Source organism: Dendrobates tinctorius, unplaced genomic scaffold, assembly GCF_039654945.1.
Source record: "Dendrobates tinctorius isolate UK_male_01 unplaced genomic scaffold, ASM3965494v1 ptg000272l, whole genome shotgun sequence".
Lineage (NCBI taxonomy): Eukaryota > Metazoa > Chordata > Amphibia > Anura > Dendrobatidae > Dendrobates > Dendrobates tinctorius.
This window is the reverse complement of record NW_027361939.1, coordinates 10,600,985-10,621,685: the sequence shown is the minus strand read 5'-3', so window position 1 is coordinate 10,621,685 and position 20,701 is coordinate 10,600,985. Positions and strand designations below refer to the sequence as shown.

The window sequence follows — 20,701 nt, the reverse complement described above, 5'->3', positions numbered from 1 at the left end:
ACCCAGGCGATGAGAGAAGTGGCGAACATCCTCCACTGGGTGGAAGACACGAGGTCGGTACTCTCTGCGGTCCACATTCCGGTTGTGGACAACTGGGAAGCCGACTACCTCAGCAGACAAGGAATGGACTAGGGGGAGTGGTCTCTCCATCCCGAAATTTTCCGCCAGATCTGCCATCGCTGGGGGACCCCGGACGTGGACCTAATGGCATCCCATCTCAATGCCAAGGTCTCCAATTTTATGGCCAGGACACGCGACCCGCGGTCGCTCGGAGCAGATGCCCTGGTTCCAGCTTCTGTACGCTTTTCCACCTCTCCCCTTGATATCCAGAGTCGTGAGGAAGATCAAACAAGAGGGAGTTCCAACCATCTTAATCGCGCCAGACTGGCCCAGACATACTTGGTACGCCGACATCGTACAACTTACAGCAGACGTCCCCTGGCGTCTCCCCGACCATCCCGATCTTCTGTCACAAGGCCCGTTCTACCACCAGAACTCAGGGGCTCTCAATTTGACGGCGTGGCCCTTGAGACCTGGGTTCTAACCCAGGCAGGGCTCTCACCGGACGTCATTAGAACAATGATCAGGGCACGGAAGCCAGCCTCCGCCAAGATTTATTACCGTATCTGGAAAGCTTTCTTTACCTGGTGCAAATATCGCGGCCAGAACCCGCTCCCTTATTCCCTCCCAAAAGTACTTGGCTTTCTCCAATCGGGTCTGGATGCTAGGCTATCCCTGAGCTCGCTTAAAATCCAGGTGTCAGCGCTCTCGGTACTTTTTCAGAGACGTATTGCTAACAAGCCGCAAGTAAGGACTTTTCTCCAGGGGGTTTCCCGATTGGTTCCTCCCTACAGACGTCCACTGGAAACGTGGGACCTCAACCTGGTCCTGACAGCATTGCAGGCACCACCTTTCGAACCTCTTAAGGAAGTCCCACTCCGCCTTCTATCACAGAAGGTGGTCTTTCTGGTGGCAATCACCTCGCTACGCAGGGTGTCTGAACTGTCAGCACTCCCCTGCAGACGGCCCTTCCTGGCTTTTCACCTGGACAAAGTGGTTCTCCGTACAGTCCCATCCTTCCTTCCGAAGGTTGTGTCCAACTTCCACCTCAATGAGGAAATTTCACTGCCATCCCTTTGCCCAGTTCCGGTTCATAGAGTGGAGAAGGCTCTGCATACGCTTGACCTCGTCAGGGCATTGCGTATATACGTGTCTAGGACTGCACCCTTCCGGAAGTCTGATTCCCTTTTCCTTCTTCCGGAAGGCGTTCGCAAGGGTCTGCCAGCTTCCAAAGCTACCCTTGCCAGGTGGATCAAGTCCAACATACAGGAGGCTTACCGCCTTAACAATTCTCCTCTTCCGGCCGGTATCACGGCACACTCTACGCGGGCGGTAGGGGCCTCCTGGGCTATTCAGCACCAGCCTTCGGCACAACAAGTGTGTAAGGCGGCCACTTGGACTAGCCTACACACGTTTACAAAACACTAGAGTCCATACCCAGTTCTCAGCGGACGCGAGTCTGAGCAGACGGGTTCTGTAGGCGGCAGTGCCCCAAGTTTAGGGACCTGTCGGCACAATATTTGTCCATTGCTTCCCACCCAGGGACTTCTTTGGGACGTCCCGTGGTTCTGTGTCCCCCAATGAGGCGACAGAGTAAAGGAGATTTTTGTGTACTCACCATAAAATCTCTTTCACTTAGCCTCTAATTGGACACAGCTCCCACCCTGTTGCCCTTACGGGTCGTTGTTACGGTTGAGTTCTCATATTGTTCTTTGAGCTTGTACATAGTGGCCTTCTTACAGGCATGGTTATGTTGTTTCTGTTAACTTCCTCCTAATGCTTTTGCACAAAACTGGTGAAGGCTGACGCCGTCCAGGGGTGTATATTGCAGAGGAGGAGCCATAGTTAATCTTTTTCAGATTATGCATAGTGTCGCCTCCTAGTGGACAGCAGCATAACACCCATGGTTCTGTGTCCCCCAATTAGAGGCTAAGAGATAGAGATTTTACGGTGAGTGCACAAAAATCTCCTTTTCGTGGTGCAAGGATCATGGGGGATCCCCTCTGGTGTTTTCCATTCCAGCCATATTGGAATTCCTTCAATCCGTATTAAAGTCAGGCCTCGCGCTTAGCTCGCTCAAGGGTCAAATTTCGGCCTTGTCAGTGCTTTTCCAATGCAAAATTGCCACCAAACTTCAGGTCAAGACGTTCATCCAGGGAGTCTCCCATGTGGCGCCTCCTTATAGAAGGCCATTGGAATCATGGGACCTTAATCTGGTTCTCGGGGCCTTACAGGAGGCTCCTTTCGAACCGCTGCAGGACGTGCCACTGACCGTTCTCTTGGAAGGTGGTCCCCTTTCCTGCCATCCTCCGTTCCTGAATTTTCATCAGGACAAGGTAGTTTTCAGGATGTCCCCGTCCTTCCTGCCCAAAGTCGTATCCTCTTTCCATCTCAGCGAGGAAATTGTTTTGCCTTCTTTCTGTCCGACACCAGTCCCATTGAGAAGGTCCTCCACACCCTGGATGTGAGGGTCTAGCCGCTTCAAAGGCAACGCTAGCCAGATGGATTCGCTTGGCGATTCAGGAATCCTACCGTGTCAGGAACATGCCTGTCCCAGCAGGGATTAAGGCGCACTCTACCCTCTCAGTGGGGGCCACTCGGCACCAGGCCTTGTCAGAACAGGTCTGCAAGGCTGCGACTTGGTCCAGTCTGCATACTTTTACAAAACATTACCAAATTCTTTCTCAGGCCTCTGCGGATGCAGCTCTCTGCAGACGCATCCTGCTGTCGGCAATACCTCAGTGTTGACTCAGTGTACATGGGGTATTAGCAGATGTATGCTCCCCATCCAGGGACTTCTTTAGGATGTCCCACTGTCTGTGTCCCCCAATGAGGCGTAAGAGAAATAGGGATTTTTGTGTACTCACCGTAAAATCCTTTTCTCCGAGCCATTCATTGGGGGACACAGCACCCGCCCTGTTTAGCCTACTGGCTCATTTGTAGCATTCTTAGGTTTGACATAGTTATGGTTATTGTTGACTGTTAAAGGTCCTACTTATTTTTCACTGAACTGGAGATATCTCATCCAGCGAGAGGGTGTATACTGCAGGGGAGGAGTTAACTTTTTTTCTGGTTTACTTAGAGTCCTCCTAGTGGCAAGCAGCATAACACCCACTGTCTGTGTCCCCCAATGATTGGCTCTGAGATTTTACGGTGAGTACACAAAAATCCCCTTTTTCTCCTTCGTCTCATTGGGGGACACAGGACCATGAGTGTTATGCTGCTGCTGCCAGGAGGCTGACACTAAGTGAATATAGCAAAATTAGCTCCTCCTCCTCTTCTGCAGTATACACCTACCACTGGCTCCCGCCTGAACCAGTTCTTGCTTAGTGTCTGTAGGGGGCACATGGGTCTGCTATTCAGACCATAATTTATTATTTTCAATTTTTTAATTTTTACTTTTCAATTTCTATTCCTTTTAATGGATTACAGGGGCAACGGGTCCCTTCAGAGTTCCTAACTCCCCAAACCAACAGGTGGGAACGTGGAGTTTTGTCTCCACGTACCCCCTCCTGCACCGTTAAAAGGTATTCCCGAGCTTCTTTAGGGGCGACGGATCCCTTCAGGGTTCCGATCTCCCCAAACCAAAAACAGGCGGGTACATGGTGTCGCCTCCGCGTACCCCCTCCTGCACCATCAAAAGGTATGCCTGAGCTTTCTTTAGGGGTGACGGTTCCCTTCCCATCAACGGACGAGAACATGGCGTGTCGCCTCCAGGTACCCTCTTCTGAGCCAGGCTTATTTCAGCTGGGCCAACAGCCCTGCTCCATCCTAAGGAAGTCAATCCCTAGGATATCTAGAGGCCCTTATGGTGTTCGTGCGACCCCCACTGCATCAACACTGACGAACAGCGGCGATGGAAGGAGGCGGACGGTCCCTCTCCACCTCGCGGACAACGGGATGGTGGATGGGAAGGTTCCTGGAACCGTCCACATTGAAACAACGCTGAAGCCCAGTCATCCGTGGCAGCGCCATGCCGGGATGCACCGCTGGTGAGCCAATCCAGGTCGGCAGTGGGCCCCTGCAGCAGATTCTCAGGATGAGCGCCTGTCATGCGTGGGAGTAAAAATTGTGCCTTGTATGGGGCAGCATTGGTCTCTGGGCAGATTTATTTGCACAGGGTGCCTGTGCCCTACACGTGGTGTGCATCCCAGGGCACTCACTCCTCTTGGTTATCTGTTTTGATCTATGTGTGTGTTGGTATGCTGTAATGTCTATTGTCTGTAGAAGTCCTATCTGTAATGTAAAGTGCTGCGGATTGTGTTGGCGCTATAGAAATAAAATTTATTTATTTATCCCAATAGCAGCCCCCAGTGCAAACATGACTTACAAATGCATGCGGAATTCTTTCTCAGAGTTCCTCTGATTGCTTCTGACTGCAGCGGTCTCCCCCATGGCGTTCCCTTCCCTATGGTAACACTCCTGCCGGCCGCAGAAATTTAGGCCACGGATTGGGCCTATCCACGGCGCAAACTGAGGTTCCGCCCATCGGATGACGCTGCGCTCGTAGCCCTGCCCCCCGAACTGGCGCTTCTCGCTCACTGCGGAAAATTGCGAGATTTTCAAAATTTTCACCAATTTTCCGTTTTGTTTTTTTTTACAAATAAACGCAAGTTATTTGAATGAAATTTTACCACTAACATGAAGTACAATATGTCACGAGAAAACAATGTCAGAATCACCGGGAAGCGTTTCAGAGTTATTACCTCATAAAGGGACAGTGGTCAGAATTGTAAAAATTGGCCCTTGTCGGGTTAAGGGGTTAAAGGGGTTGTCAACTATCGTGACAACCCCCTTCTTAAATACCTGTGTTCCCCAAGTAAAAGACTATAACGCTTATACCCATCTCCCACAATGTCTGCTCCCGATCCCCCAGCACTGGTGTGAAGTTATGTCAGTCAGCGGGTGCTCACTGGCTGCCGCCTTGACCATTTAGTCAAAGGGGATGTCCCTTCTGACAGAAAATCGTTGATTAATTGGTGGCAACAGTGACGTGACAGAAGTGTCACGTAACCCACCTAGAAAAGCAGCGCGGACACAACTGAAACGGCTGGAGATGATCCATTGCTTATATTTCCTGTGGAGCCCTGAACTGATTAAGCAGGGGTTGTTTGCTGATAATTATCCATTGATGATAATATTCCGGAATGTGTTAATGCCGTGACTTTTCATTTATATGGTGGCTATTTATTAGTGATGTGCGAACGTGCTCAGATAATGTATTATCTGAGCATGTCTAGTGCTAACAGAGTGTCTTCGGTGCGCTCGGTTAATATGTTCCAGTTCTTGCGGCTGCATATCTCGCAGCTGTTCGACAGCCACAACTCATGAGGGATTACCTGTTTGTTAGGCAATCCCTGTATGTGTTGCGGCTGTCAAACAGCCGCGAGACATGTAGCCGGGGGGAACCCAACTTTTTTTATTGAGCATGCCAAAGACACTCGGTTAGCACCCGAGCATGCTTAGATAACACCTTATTTGAGCAAGTTCACTCATCACTACCATATATCACACAGTGGTAACCACTTTAACTAGCTTGACCCTGGGTATTATTTTATGTAACCCTAAGGACTACAGTCATTTTGTCAGGTTTTTTTTTTTTTTGGAAATATTCATATTCCCCCTCTTGTATTTAGACTGCAGGAGATGATCGAGAATGTGAAAATCAGCTGGTCCTGCTTCTCGGATTCAACACTTTCGATTTCATTAAGATTCTGAGACAGCATCGTATGATGAGTGAGTGCTCCCTTCCCCGTGGATTAAATTGTTTTATATCCACTAATTGCTTCATATTTCTCTGTCGATATTGAGCTTCTTACAATTTTCGGTTGACATAATAATCATTGGGATCGTTTTTCTTTTGTTTCCCCCCTCCCTCAGTCCTGTATTGTACTCTGTTGGCCAGTGCTCAGAGTGAAGCAGAAAAAGAGAGAATTATGAATAAAATGGAGTCTGACTCTGAGTTATCCAAATATTTGTACCAGTTACAGGAGACCGAAAAGGAGGATTTGATTCGGGTGAGTGGTAATGACTAGAGATGGGCGGACCGGACCCCTGGATGTTTGGGTTCCGCTGAACAGTTAAAAATAAAAGGTTTGGGTACTAGAACAGTACCCGGAACACATTCACTTAAGTGGGGACCCGAACATCTAGTGTTAGCCACCCTGTCATGTGCATGACAGCGCAGCAAACACTGCCTCTGATCGGTGGTAAATCATTACTGCTGGTAAAAAGATAGCTTAGCCCGCAGCTGCGATCAGAGGTAAAAAGCTTGCATCCAGTCATTGGCGTCGGCTGATGGGAATACGACTTGCCTTGGAGACCCACCATCACTGCTAAGGCAGCAGAACATAAGCAGTGCTTACAAACTCTTTCCTGTTGAGCTTGTCAGCATTGTTTTGATGCTGGTCAGGAGCGCTGGAGCTCGTAGTTACCTTCTAATTCTGGCCAACTTCGTTACAGTGCTTACGTGCTAGACAGTGACAGAGGTCGGTCTCCTGGGAAATGCGCTGTAGACAATATAAGTGTTCATAGCTCAACAAAGGTTGCAAATTTTAATTGAAAAATTACATGCCCTATACAATCGTGTATGGATCTGATCTGTTGACCATTGATGCTTGATGACAGCTTAGCTCTACAATTGAATCTATATGGAGGGGGTAATCTGCACTTTGGCAAGATTATTGCGGATAGGGGTGATATTAACTTATAGCCTCATTAGTGAAAGGAAGGTTGAGAATCGCACTTTGGGTCCTTTAGAGGTCACACTTAGTTTGTCACATAGTAGGCACATGCAGAGCATCTGTTTTGGGGGTAACTTGTAGTGGTTAAGGTCCTGGTAAACTGCACCTCAGCTACTTCTAGGCAATGTGGCTGCCCTGATTGTAAATCCTCTGCCACTGCTGCCACTTTGGGCTTTCTTGAAGATTTTGTTTCCAGCTACTGATTCTATGCTTACTTTGCCAATAGGAGGAGCGCACACGTAGGGAGCGGGTACGGCAGTCCCGCGTGGACACAGACTTGGAGAGCATGGAGATGGAGCAAGGTGGGGAGGTAAGTTCATAGCCTTGATAGGAAATTGAAGCACAATAACGTTTTCCTTTGCAGAGAAATCTAAATGCTGCGCCTTCTTCTCCCACAGTCGTTCACTCCACGTCAAGTCTTGGACCTTGAGGACCTGGTGTTTACTCAAGGTAGTCACTTCATGGCCAACAAACGTTGCCAGCTTCCTGATGGCTCTTTCAGGAGGCAAAGAAAAGGATATGAGGAAGTTCATGTACCTGCATTGAAACCAAAGCCCTTTGCAGCAGATGAAGTAAGTGAAAGGTGAATGGAAATGTTAATATCTGTTTGAATGAAAATTTAGGATGTAATTGTGTTTTGTTTTGTTTTTTTTCACTAGCATCTTTTGCCTGTTGAGAAACTTCCAAAATATGCCCAGGCAGGGTTTGATGGGTTTAAAACGTTAAATAGGATACAGAGCAAACTTTTCAAAGCTGCATTGGAAACGGATGAGAATCTACTTCTCTGCGCCCCCACAGTGAGTATTTTATGTAGTGCATGCTGGGAATAGTCGTACTCTGTGTTGATGGATAGTTTGTGACTCTGCTCCATTTGTGTCCATTAGGGTGCTGGTAAAACAAACGTAGCTCTCAAGTGCATGCTGAGGGAGATTGGAAAGCACATCAACGTAGATGGCACCATCAATGTCGACAACTTCAAAATCATTTACATCGCTCCCATGCGGTCTTTGGTACAAGAAATGGTGGGCAATTTCAGTAAGGTAAGAATTTTACCTGTGTCATGTGGACTCTTAGTTTGAACCCCTTTCATGGATTGCACCATGGGTTCAGATTTGTGTCCCTCACACTTATTCTTGTCTGTCCAGAGATTATCTACTTATGGGATCACTGTGGCCGAGTTGACAGGTGATCATCAACTGTGTAAAGAGGAGATCAATGCTACCCAGATTATTGTCTGCACACCGGAGAAGTGGGATATCATCACTCGTAAAGGAGGCGAAAGAACTTACACTCAGCTGGTCCGTTTGATCATCCTGGTCAGTTCCTCTTACTTGGCATCTCACTAATCTTTATATCAATCTCAGAAGATTGTCTCCTAACATTGCTCTTGTTTTTCAGGATGAAGTCCACCTCCTTCATGATGACCGAGGCCCTGTGTTAGAGTCTTTAGTTGCCCGAGCAATCCGGAACATAGAGATGACTCAAGAAGATGTGAGGTTGGTGGGCCTTAGTGCCACCCTGCCCAACTATGAAGATGTCGCTACTTTCCTTCGTGTTGATCCCGCTAAAGGACTCTTCTATTTTGACAACAGGTATTATTCGTCCTGCATGTGATTAATTCTAATCCCCCGATATTCTAACATTGATTTTTCTCCTACGCCTCATTGGGGGACACAGAGAAAGTGGGTGTTATGCTGCTGCCACTAGGAGGACACTAAAGACCCTGTCTCACTAAGAGATCTCGGTAGCGAGATCGCTGCTGAGTCACAACTTTGTCTTCTCTCTTTCAAACGTGTCGTCCTTTTGGGGAGAAACTGGACTAGCTCTTTTCTGATACTAAGGGAGGGAAAAGTAAATTCCTTCCTCAACACAAGGGCTGTTCGGCCGTTTCGCAACCAACAGCCGACGCGTCTTCGATCTTCTCGCAACAATTCTGGTTGGTCCTCTACTTTCTCTTCCAGATCAGGTCGATCCCCGCGAGGAGACAGAGGCTCCCAGGTCTCATATAAACCTAACTGCTCTTGGAAACCCAGGACTAGGGCTTCTGGATCTAGGGGAGCCAGATCTCATAGATCTACCCAACGACTTGTTGCGGTTTCAGGCAGGCACTGACAAAGTTGCGGCCGCCTACTTTCCTTCAGCCACACTTGCCTCTCAGTTGCCCACGACAAGTGGGTCAGGTAGTTGGTGTCCTCCGGATACAAGATAGAAGTTTTTCCTTTCCTATGCCCCAAGGAAAAGACAAGAGCCTTCCTTCAGGCTGTTCAGGCTCTGATAAGGGACGGAGTCATCATTCCGGGCCCTTATCACGAGAGCTTCATGGGTTTTTATTCAAACCTTTTTTTGTGGTTCCCAAAAAGGACGGGACGATCCGACTCATTCTGGATCCCAAACTGTTAAATCAGTTTATCAGTTGTCACTTCCATGGAAAAAGGGAAAGTTCCTAGCATCCATCGACATCAAGCACGCTTACTTTCACATTCCGGATCTGCCCGTCTCACCAGCAGTTCCTGCGTTTTCTTGCAATTCACGAGCAATACTTCCAGTTCCTTACCTTGCCCGTCAGACTCGCCAACGCCCCCAGGATCTTTGCTAGGGTCATGGCGGCTGTCATGGCCATTCTCCACTCACGGGGAGTGGCTGTGTTGGTGTATCTGGACGACCTGCTCATCAAGAGTCCGTCCCTTCCAGCCTGAGAGGAATCCGTGGACATAACAGTGATACACTTTCTCGCCTGGGCTGTTACATAATTTTCAAAAAGTCTTTCCCAAAACCGGCTCAGTAGATGTCCTTTTTAGGAATGATCTTGGACACTTCCTGCGAGATGGTCATTCTCCCTCCAGAAAGGGCCGAAGCCTTACTTCAGGCAGTGCGGACTCTTTAACCACCGGTTTCGCGCTCTCTTCATTTCAGCATGGGAGTTCTCGGAAAGATGGTGGCAGCGATGGAAGCAGTTCCATTGGCACAGTTCCACCTCCGTTCCTTACAACATGCATTGCTGTTAGCTTGGAACAAGAACCCGTTCTCCCTGGATCGTCGGATCCTTCTGTCCCTGTGGGTCAGGCAAGCCCTCAGTTGGTGGACAATGAGGTCCTCCCTGAATCAGAGGAAGTCTTTTCTCCCAGTGAAATGGTTGGTAGTATCCATCGGCGCACATCTTCTTGACTGGGGTGCGGTCTTTTGTCACCACACGGCACAAGGGTCGCTGGTCAACCCGAGAGTCACGTCTCCCCGTCAACATTTTGGAGATGCGAGCGATCAGATTAGCTCTACAGAGTTTCCACCATCTCCTCGCAGATCACCCCATCAGGATCCAATTCAACAACGCCACGGCTGTAGCGTATATCAATCGCCAGGGAGGTATCCGTAGCAGGATGGCCATGCACGAAGTGAGTCACATCCTCCATTGGGCCGAGTAGAAAATTGGACAGCAGATTTTCTCAGTCGCCAAGGCATCACCTCGGGAGAGTGGTCCCTTCATCCGGAAGTCTTTCAGCAGCTTTGTCATTGTTGGGGGACTCCGGATGTGAGTCTCATGGCCTCAAGACTAAGCAACAAGGTTCCTCGGTTTGTTGCGCGATCCATGCGCCATCGGAGCGGACGCCCTAGTTCTGCCATGGCACCGGTTCCGGTACATCTCTTCCCCCCCCCCCCTTTCCTTCCGGGGGTCATCAAGATCAGAGCGGAGGGAGTACCAGTGATCCTAGTCGCGCCAGATTGGCAGCGCCGAGCATAGCATGCAGAACTAATACAACTAGTCGCCGACGACTCCTGGCGTCTTCCAGATCGCATGGATCTACTTTCGCATGGCCCGAGATTCCACCAGAACTCCGATGTCCTGTCTTTGACGGCGTGGCCATTGAATCCTGGGTTTTACCACAGGCTCAGTTCTCTCACGACGTGATTTCCACCATGATTAGTGCTAGGAAGCCTGTGTCATTGCGCATCTATCACCGCACCTGGCAAAACCTTCCTTTTGCGGTGCAAGGATCATGGTCGATAACATCTGATGTTTTTTCATTCCGGCCATATTGGAATTCCTTCAATCTGAATTAAAATCATGCCTCACGCTTAACTCGCTCACGGGCCAAAGTTCGGCCTTGTCAGTACTTTTCCAACGCATAATTATCACCAAACTTCAGGTCAAGATGTTCATTCTGGGAGTTTCCCATGTGGCGCCTCCTCATAGAAGGCCTTTGGAATCATGGGACCTTAACCTGGTTCTCGGGGCCTTACAGGAGGCTCCTTTCGAACCGCTGCAGGACGTGTCACTGTCCGTCCTTTCTTGGAAGGTGGTCTTCTACTGGCAATTACGTCAATCAGGTCAATCAGATGAGTTTCGGAATTGGCAGCCCTGTCCTGCTGTTCTCCGTTCCTGAATTTTCATCAGGAAAAGGTAGTTCTCAGGGCGTCCCCGTCCTTCCTGCCCAAGGTCATCTCCTCTTTCCATCTCGACGAGGAAATTGTTTTGCCTTCCTTTTTGTCCGGTGCCAGTCCATCACATTCAGAAAGCCCGCCACACCCTGGATGTGGTTAGGGCGATAAGATGGTATATCTTGCGGACAGCTCCCTTCCATAAGTCAGATGCCCTGTTCATGCTTCCAGAGGGGCATGGGAAGGGTCTAGCCACGTCAAAACCATGCTAGCCAAGTGGATTTGCTTGGAGATTCATGAATCCTACTGTGTCAGGAACGCGCCTGTCCCAGCGAGGATTAAGGTGCACTCTACCCGTTCAGTGGGCGCCTCTTCGGCCATTCGGCACCAGGCCTTGACAAAACAGGCCTGCAAGGCTGCGACTTGGTCCAGTCTGCATACTTTTTACAAAACATTACCAAATTCATTCTCAGGCCTGTCCACAATGCTGCAACTTGGTCCAGCCTGCATACCTTTACAAACATTGCTTAATTAATTCTCAGGCCTCTGCGGATGCAGCTCTCGGCAGACGCAGCCGGCAATCGGCAGTACCTCAGTGGTACTTGGGGTATTAGCAGATGTATGCTCCCCACCCAGGGACTGTTTTAGGACGTCCCACTGTCTCTGGGTCCCCCAATGAGGCGTAGGAGAAATAGGGATTTTTGTGTACTCACCGTAAAATCCTTTTCTCCGAGCCAATCATTGGGGGACACAGCACCCACCCTGTTTAGCCTATTGGCTCACTGTAGCATTCTTAGGCTTTGACTTAGTTATGGTTATTGTTGACTGTTTATGCTCCTACTGCTTTTTTCACCAAACTGGAGAAATCCCAGCCAGCGAGAGGGTGTATACTGCAGAGGAGGAGCTAACCTTTTTCTGGTTTACTTAGTGTCCTCCTTGTGGCCAGCAGCATAACATCCACTGTCTGTGTCCCCCAATGATTGGCACGGAGAAAAGGATTTTACGATGAGTACACAAAAATCCCTATTTTTTTACATCCTTTAAATTGAGTTGTGCTGTTTCATAATCTATTCTTTTTTATATATAGTTTTCGTCCTGTACCTCTGGAGCAAACATATGTTGGGATCACAGAAAAGAAGGCTATCAAACGTTTCCAGATCATGAATGAGATTGTTTATGAGAAGATTATGGAGCATGCTGGGAAAAACCAGGTGTGTATGCTAACTAGGGGTATGTCCACATGTAGCATTTTTGCAGCGTTTAATTTTATTTATCTTTTTCAGCAGTAAAAACTAGTGGTGTCAGCAAAATTGCTGTGTAAAATATATCTGTTTTTGCTGCATTGTTTTGTGCATTTCCTAGTGTTTTCTTTTACCATTTATTAGAATGGGTGAAAAATACTGCAAAAAAACGCTGAAAGAATTGACATCCTGCAGATTTAAAAAAAAACATTGAGCAGCTCAAAAAATGCAAGGAAAAAAGTGTGCGAGAGATTTTTGGAATCTCATTCACATTCCTGGTACAGTAAAACAGCATTTTTACTGCAGAAAAAAAAGCTGCAAAAATGTCACTTGTGAACTTACCCTTATGCCGCTCTGATATTGTGGTTCAAGGGGAGACTGCCATGATAGAGACCATCTGTGTCTTCGTCCCAAATTCAGTAGCCTTCTAGGCATATGTGAGTGTTCATTTGTCAGGTTAGGAGACCCACAGTCAGTATGTATATGACGATCTGCAATCAGTATGTACATGACGGTCCACACTCTGGCCATGATGCGTGGATGTGTGAATCCCCACGTAAAGCAGTGTGACTTGTCAATCACTTTGTAATATAGTGTTAATTTTTTTACATTAGGTACTGGTTTTTGTCCATTCCCGGAAAGAAACTGGTAAAACTTCCCGTGCCATCAGAGATATGTGTCTGGAGAAGGATACGTTAGGTCTGTTCCTCCGTGAGGGTTCTGCATCAACTGAGGTGCTGCGTACAGAGGCTGAGCAATGCAAGGCAAGTTATCCGTCTTTTATTGTACCTCTTTTCTCTACTTGGTAATCTTTATTATTTACAGCGTTTTGTGATTTCTGTAGAATTTGGAGTTAAAGGATCTCCTGCCATATGGATTTGCTATCCATCATGCAGGTATGAGTCGTGTGGACAGGACTCTAGTGGAAGATCTATTTGCTGATAAGCACATTCAGGTGAGCATGCTTCAGGTGTGCTGAAAAATGACACACAACTTATGTGCTTTTTGTATAAAAATGTCTTTCCATGCCCCGGTCTCGCCACCTCTGCATCTGTCACTTCTCCCCCCTCTCTGTTGTTGAAGTTATTCCCGGGGCTGGCCCACAGACTCGTTTCTAGTTAAACCAGCCCCCTCCTCCATCATAGTTTATACAGAGATGGGTAAGTATATATATGAGTCTGACTGCCATCCTCCCTCAGGTATATCACCGCCTGAGAGAGGGGTAAGGAAGCTCTTTTCTTCGTGGAAAGTGGGCTGAATTGGTGTAGCTTTCATAATTAAAGTACATCAGTAACTTTTATTACTTGTTAGATATGATCATTTTTTTAATTCAGCCTAAAGTTAGTCTGCCATAAAATAATGCCTTCTAGTAATATATGATGGTAAAATGCTGCCCAATGTACTAATTCACTGATATATGGTTTTTTGTAGGTCTTAGTCTCCACAGCCACGCTGGCCTGGGGTGTGAATCTTCCAGCTCATACAGTTATCATCAAAGGGACTCAGGTTTACAGCCCAGAGAAAGGCAGGTGGACTGAGCTGGGAGCCCTGGATATCTTGCAAGTCAGTATTAATGCTTGATGACTAGTGATGAGCGAATGTGCTTGGCCACATGCAACCCCTGCATGTATTGTGGCTATCGAACAGGTGCGAGACATGTAGCCGCGGGGACTCGGACATGTTATTCGAGCACGCCGAAGACACTCAGTTGCACCCGAGCATGCTCTGATAACATCTTATCCGAGCACTTTCGCTCATCACTATTGATGACCATTTGCCTTAACATCACGTACAACTACAGATTGTGTTTGTCCTGAATCTGACCAGTAAAAAAAAAAAATTTATTTTTTTTTTTTTACATTAGATGCTGGGTAGAGCCGGGCGTCCTCAGTATGACACAAAAGGTGAAGGTATACTCATCACCTCACATGGGGAACTGCAGTATTATCTGTCCCTCCTCAATCAGCAGCTGCCCATTGAGAGTCAGATGGTGGCCAAACTCCCAGACATGCTAAATGCAGAGGTGGTCCTTGGAAATGTACAGAATGCTAAGGTACGTGTTTATTTTTTTAAAATCCCTTCTCTTCGTAGAGGCCGGTGAGAGGAACTCGTCAGGGTGGTTAGGTTTATCAGTTCTTGAAGAGTCATGAGACTATTCCGTCGGCTTCTTCCTGAACCGTAGCTAAAAACTACTCTTCATTGTTTTTAGGATGCTGTGAACTGGCTGGGATACACCTACCTGTATATTCGGATGCTTCGCTCACCCAATCTTTATGGAATCTCCCATGATGATGTGAAATCTGATCCATTACTCGAGCAAAGGCGCCTGGACTTGATCCACACAGCAGCTCTTATGTTGGACAAGAACAATTTGGTCAAGTATGACAAGAAGACTGGTAATTTCCAGGTAAAATACCAAGGACTGACTTTATGCTGGAAGAATGAATATACTAAATGATCCCTTTATCCTATTATTGACCTATTTTTTTTATATATCTATTTATCATTAAGGTCACTGAATTGGGTCGTATCGCAAGCCACTACTACATCACTAACGATTCGGTGCAGACTTACAACCAGCTCCTGAAGCCGACCCTCAGTGAGATTGAGTTGTTTCGTGTCTTCTCCTTGTCCTCAGAGTTCAAAAACATCACCGTCAGAGAGGTGCGTATATTCTTAATCCAGTGGGACAATGTCCATAAAGTTGGTTGGTTTTATTCCTTGTGCAGAGACATCATTTCTCTATCGCTTCATTGGGGGACACAGAGACCATGGGCTGTATGCTGCTGACACTATGCACAAAAAAAGGTTAGCTCCTCCTCCGCAGTATACACCCCACCAACCGGCAGGAATTTCCTCAGTTTAGCTTAGTGTCAGTAGGAGGTGGACACGGGTCTTTTATTAGACCCATATCTACCTCGGTGTGCGTCGTTCCTTTTCAGGGTCCCGGGGGGGATACAGTGTGATCAGTCACAACTGTACTCCCACAAAGAGACTGAGTACGGCGTGTACTGCCATCCCGTATCCTCATAGCTCTCCGCAGCAGGACCAGGAGCTTTGCACAGGTGCGTGCCTGCTATACGGATGGTCCTTGCCCCCCGCCTCCCACCCACTCGCCTACCAGAGCCTGTCGGTCGGACGAGGCGCGAACACGGGGGAAAAAGACTCAGACAGCGTTAGATTTACAAGGTACCTTTATTGAAGACACCACTGGAGGATTCTTCGGAGCGGCACAGGGCAGTGCCGCAGGGTCCTCAGCTGCCTGCGCCTCCCGGCGGCCGCCGCACTTTCTATTGCGCCACGTGCCAGGCTGCGGTGCGGTACTTTCATTCTTATGCGGGCGTATCCTGAGGGTTTTTTTTTTTTTCTGGCGGCGGTTTCTTCTTGGGTGGCTGCGGCAGCGCTGCAGGACTTCCGCGCCGCCCCACGCTGACAGGCGGCCGCCAATACTAATTTAGTCCCCGGCTTCATTTCGGGCCTACTCGGCCGTCGCGGCCACGCCCCCCACCCTCTCTCATAGGCGGGCTGCTCTCCCGCCCGTTCTAGTACCACCCACCCTCCTAGCCTGTATCTGGGCAGCGGGCGGTCTTCTCTTCGGGTCAGGCGGCTAGCTCCAACCTTCTCTCCTGATTCGCGCGTTCCTTTTACCTCAGGCTGCCGCCATCTTTGCAGCCTGTCAGCCGGACGCCTTTGAGGACACCGGACAGCGGAAAGGGGTCCCTCGTTATCCTCTACTGCAGCCCTGCATCTCAGACGAGCTGGGCACATCGCCTTTCGGGACACCGGACCGTGAGTAGCTGACACCCTCCTCTGACACCCTCCTTTGCCTTCTGTCCCCCAACCTTCCGGCATCTCCTCGGGGTTCTTTCTTTTCTTTCATTATGTCTAACCCCAAGCCGGAACGTGCCCGTCCGCCAGCACCCACTGGAACTTTGGTCAAGTTCTTTGCATGTTCCTCTTGTAATCGCAAACTTCCCTCAGGTCAGCCCACTTCCCTCTGCTTAGACTGCAGTAATCCCATTCAGCCTGATGCCGTCCAGGAACCATCTATTGCGCCACGTGAGAGTGAACCCCCCATTCCTGGCTGGGCCTCTTCTCTATCACAATCAGTGGTGGACCTCACCAGGGTGTCTCAGTCCCTAGTGGCCATTCTTGATAAGTTGCCCCTGGACACTTCTGCAGGGTCCAGCAGGTCGCAAGGGGTTCCATCTGAGCCAGCCAGCAGAAGCCGCGAAAGACCCAGGCAGGATCTCCGGCCGGAATCCTCTCCTGACCTGGTCTCTCCACATAGTCCTTCCCAGCAGTCGCCTTCCCGTGCCTCCTCACCCGAGTCAGGTGAAGCGTTCTTGGATGCGTCATCCGAAGAGGTTTTAGAGCTGGATTCGGACCAGGACGCAGACATGAAGGTTACGGTACAGAACCTCATTGCTGCGATTAACCACACCTTCGAAATCACAGACTCCCCTGCGAAACCCTCAGATCAGGAGGTTTCGTTCAGACGGGCAGAAACACCTTCCAGAGTCTTCGCCTCCCACTCTGAGTTTGGCAAGATCCTTACCAGGGAGAGAGAAAACCCGACGCTTTCAAAGAGGGAAGCGCCTCGGCGTGCTCTATCCATTTTCAAAAGAGCTCACCGACAACTGGTCGGCTTCCCCCTCTGTAGACGCTCCCGTGTCCAGACTATCTAACAACACGGTCCTCCCGATATCAGGTGTGGCGTCGCTAAAGGATTCTAATGACAGAATTATAGGATCCTTAGCAAAGTCAGCATTCGAAGTGGCTGCGGCGGCGCTAAGCCCAGCCTTCACTTCATCTTGGGTAGCAAAGGCCATAGCTACTTGGGTGGAGGATCTCCGCAAGGGCATCCTAGATAAAGCCCAACCGGAGCAATTGGCCGAACTGGCTAACCAGATCTCCCATACAGGGGATTATCTGCTCTCAGCCTCCTTGGATGCCGCGTCTTGCGCGGCTCAGGCGTCCAGCAACGTGGTGGCAATCCGACGTACAATTTGGCTCAAGGCTTGGCAGGCGGATTTGTCTTCAAAAAAGTCCCTTACCAATCTGCCTTTTCAGGGAGCGCGTCTCTTTGGATCCCAGCTGGACCAGATTATTAAGGACGCCACTGGAGGCACCAGTTCCCTCCTCCCTCAGTCCAAGCCTCATAGGCCTCCGCTAAGGCGTCTGTTTTGGCCCTTTCGGTCTTTCCGCCGCTTCGCTACGGCAGAAAACTTTTCTAACCAACAGAGGCCGCAGGCACGCCAGGATAGAAAGAAGGTCTTCAGACCCACTCCCTCCTGGCGATCTCACTCCTCCCAGGGCAGATCCTCCGAGTCCACATCTGGTCAGTCCACATCAGCATGACTATCAACGAAGTCCCGAGGGTCCTTCCCAACTGGACGGTCAACTCCTTTTCTTCAGAGACGTCTGGCTTGCCTCAGTAGAGGATGCTTGGGTCAGGGAAGTTGTATCTTCAGGATACAAGATAGAGTTTGTTTCTCGTCCCCGGGATCGTTTCTTCGAGTCCTGACCTCCAAAAGACCCTGCCTTAGTTCCGGGTTTCTTTGCATCCATCGCCTCTCTCCTCAGTTCCGGGGTGATTGTGCCTGTTCCCGAATCAGAACGTTTCACAGGGTTTTATTCAAACCTGTTTGTAGTGCCGAAAAAAGACGGTGCAGTTCGTCCCATCCTGGATCTCAAGTTACTGAACAAGAGGGTCCGACTGCGTCATTTCAGGACGGAGTCTCTTCGGTCGGTAATCGCTTCCATGGAGGCGCAGGAGTTCATGTGTTCAATAGTCATTCAAGATGCCTATCTACATGTTCCCATCTTTCCCGGGCATCAGAGATTCCTGCGTTTTGCGATTCACCAGGACCACTACCAGTTCGTTGCACTGCCGTTCGGTCCCGCCACCGCACCCAGGGTTTTTACAAAGATCATGGCGGCGTTGATGGCCTTGTTGAGGATCAGAGGTCTCGTTCTTATTCCATACCTCGACGACATTCTGATCAAAGCTCCGTCTTTTCACCAGGCTCGCCAAAGTCTTACCATCGTCCTCGACACCCTGTCCAATTTTGGGTAGCTCGTCAACAAAAAGAAGTCCTGCCTTGTTCCGACACAACGTCTGGTGTTTCTGGGCCTATTGTTCGACACTCGTCGATCGAGGGTTTTTCTCCCAGAGGAGAAGATAGTTTCTCTGCAGCGAGAGGTACGATCGCTGCAGACCACACGACTTCCTTCTCTCCTGACAACCATGAAAGTTCTAGGAAAGATGGTGGCGTTGACAGAAGCGATTCCCTTAGCTCAATTTCACTCCAGACCCCTCCAACAGGCCATCCTGTCTCAGTGGAACAGGTCTGTTCTTTCCCTGGATCGTCCAATTTGCCTTTCATACCGGGTCAGGCAGTCCCTTATTTGGTGGCGGACGTCACCTCTCATTGCCCTAGGACGGTCATTCCTTCCCATTCACTGGCAGATTGTGACAATGGATGCCAGCCTCCTCGGCTGGGGGGCAGTGTTTCGCAATCACACTGTTCAGGGTCGGTGGTCGACTCAAGAGACGGCTCTGCCGATCAACGTCCTCGAGATACGGGCGATCTATCTGTCTCTCATTCACTGGGAGAGACTTCTCAGGGGCCTGCTAATCCGTATTCAGACAGACAATGCCACAGCGGTGGCATTTGTCAACCACCAGGGGGGGGACACGGAGTGCCTCAGCCCTAGCGGAAGTGTCCAAAATTCTTCACTGGGCAGAGGTTTCTGTCCCAACAATATCTGCGGTGCACATTCCCGGCGTGGACAACTGGGCCGCCGATTTTCTCAGCCGCGAGGGTCTCCCGGCGGGAGAGTGGTCCTTACATCCGAATGTATTTCATCAGCTTTGCCGTCGTTGGGGAACTCCGGATGTAGACCTGCTGGCGTCTCGCCTCAACAGGAAAGTCCCACAGTTTGTATCCAGGGCTCGAGATCCTCTCGCTGTGGGCGCCAACGCTCTGACCATTCCTTGATCTCAGTTCGAGCTCCCCTACCTGTTCCCTCCCCTTCGCCTTCTTCCCAAGCTGTTGAAGAAAATCAAAGCAGAAGGAATTCCAGTCATCCTCATCGCCCCGAATTGGCCCAGAAGGTCTTGGTTCGCGGACATCGTCAACCTTCTCGCGGACGCCCCCTGGAAGCTTCCAGACAGAGCAGATCTGCTGTCTCAGGGCCCGATTTGCCACCCCAATTCTCGGTCACTCAATTTGACGGAGTGGCTGTTGAGACCGAGGTTTTGAAACGATCAGGTTTTTCTGATCGGGTTATTCATACCATGATCCGGGCCAGAAAGCCATCGTCTTCCAAAATTTATTACCGTACTTGGAAAGCCTATTTCACTTGGTGCGAGGCCAATAACATTCCGCCCATGTCCTTTTCTCTCCCTTCTGTCCTTGCATTTTTTCAGGCAGGCCTTGATGCGGGCCTTGCCCTCAGCTCTTTAAAAGGTCAAGTCTCTGCGCTATCCATTTTGTTTCAGAAGACGTTGGCCTCCTGTCCTCAGGTCAAGACCTTCAGGGAGTGGCTCATGCGGCTCCTCCATACCGCGCGCCCGTACATCCATGGGATCTTAATCTGGTTCTCGAGGTTCTGCAAGGTCCTCCCTTTGAACCTCTCAGGCAGGTTTCCCTATCTCTGCTTTCATAGAAAGTGGCCTTCCTAGTAGCCGTCACCTCCATCCGGCTCGTGTCGGAATTGGCGGCCCTTTCTTGTCATTCCCCTTTCTTGGTGCTCCACCAGGACAAGGTTCTATGGCCTCCGCCTTCTTTCCTTCCTAAGGTGGTGTCCACTTTCCACCTGAATGAGGATATTGTTCTCCCGTCCTTTTGTCCGGGTCCAGCTCACCCTTGGGAGCGATCCTTGAAAAAGCTGGACTTGGTCAGGGCGATGAAGGTCTAGCTAGCTAGAACGACTCCTTTGAGGAAGTCAGACTCTCTTTTCATCATTCCAGATGGTGCGCGGAAAGGTCAGCCGGCCTCCAAAGCTACTATTGCTCGCTGGATCAGATCGGCAATTTTGGAGGCCTACCGGATCAAGCATCGAGTGGCCCCTCCTGGAATTAGAGCTCACTCTACCTGGGCAGTGGGTGCCTCCTGGGCGGTGCGCCACAGAGCTTCCGCGCTGCAACTTTGCAAAGCTGCAACCTGGTCATCTGTTCACACGTTGGTGAAATTCTACAATGTCCACACCTACGCTTTGGCGGATGCCAGCCTAGGTAGAAGGATCCTGCAGGCAGCGGTGGTGAGTCCGCTGGCC

At 49.6% G+C, this 20,701-nt stretch overlaps 2 protein-coding genes across 2 annotated transcripts in view; one reads left to right on the top strand and one right to left on the bottom strand.

The window, feature by feature from the left end:
- Positions 1-20,701, top strand: part of SNRNP200 (small nuclear ribonucleoprotein U5 subunit 200) — a 118,558-nt gene that overhangs the window by 33,414 nt on the left and 64,443 nt on the right. The window contains exons 8-22 of the mRNA XM_073559532.1: positions 5,697-5,796; positions 5,941-6,077; positions 7,030-7,113; positions 7,202-7,375; positions 7,463-7,600; positions 7,688-7,843; positions 7,949-8,119; positions 8,202-8,395; positions 12,265-12,388; positions 13,033-13,182; positions 13,263-13,373; positions 13,850-13,981; positions 14,283-14,471; positions 14,628-14,825; positions 14,930-15,082. Of these exons, the coding sequence (XP_073415633.1) occupies positions 5,697-5,796; positions 5,941-6,077; positions 7,030-7,113; positions 7,202-7,375; positions 7,463-7,600; positions 7,688-7,843; positions 7,949-8,119; positions 8,202-8,395; positions 12,265-12,388; positions 13,033-13,182; positions 13,263-13,373; positions 13,850-13,981; positions 14,283-14,471; positions 14,628-14,825; positions 14,930-15,082 (2,211 nt within the window). The remainder of the gene's footprint in view (positions 1-5,696; positions 5,797-5,940; positions 6,078-7,029; positions 7,114-7,201; positions 7,376-7,462; positions 7,601-7,687; positions 7,844-7,948; positions 8,120-8,201; positions 8,396-12,264; positions 12,389-13,032; positions 13,183-13,262; positions 13,374-13,849; positions 13,982-14,282; positions 14,472-14,627; positions 14,826-14,929; positions 15,083-20,701) is intronic.
- The window catches only part of NCAPH (non-SMC condensin I complex subunit H), a 165,928-nt gene that overhangs the window by 115,999 nt on the left and 29,228 nt on the right, over positions 1-20,701 (bottom strand). The gene's annotated exons all lie outside the window — the stretch shown is intronic.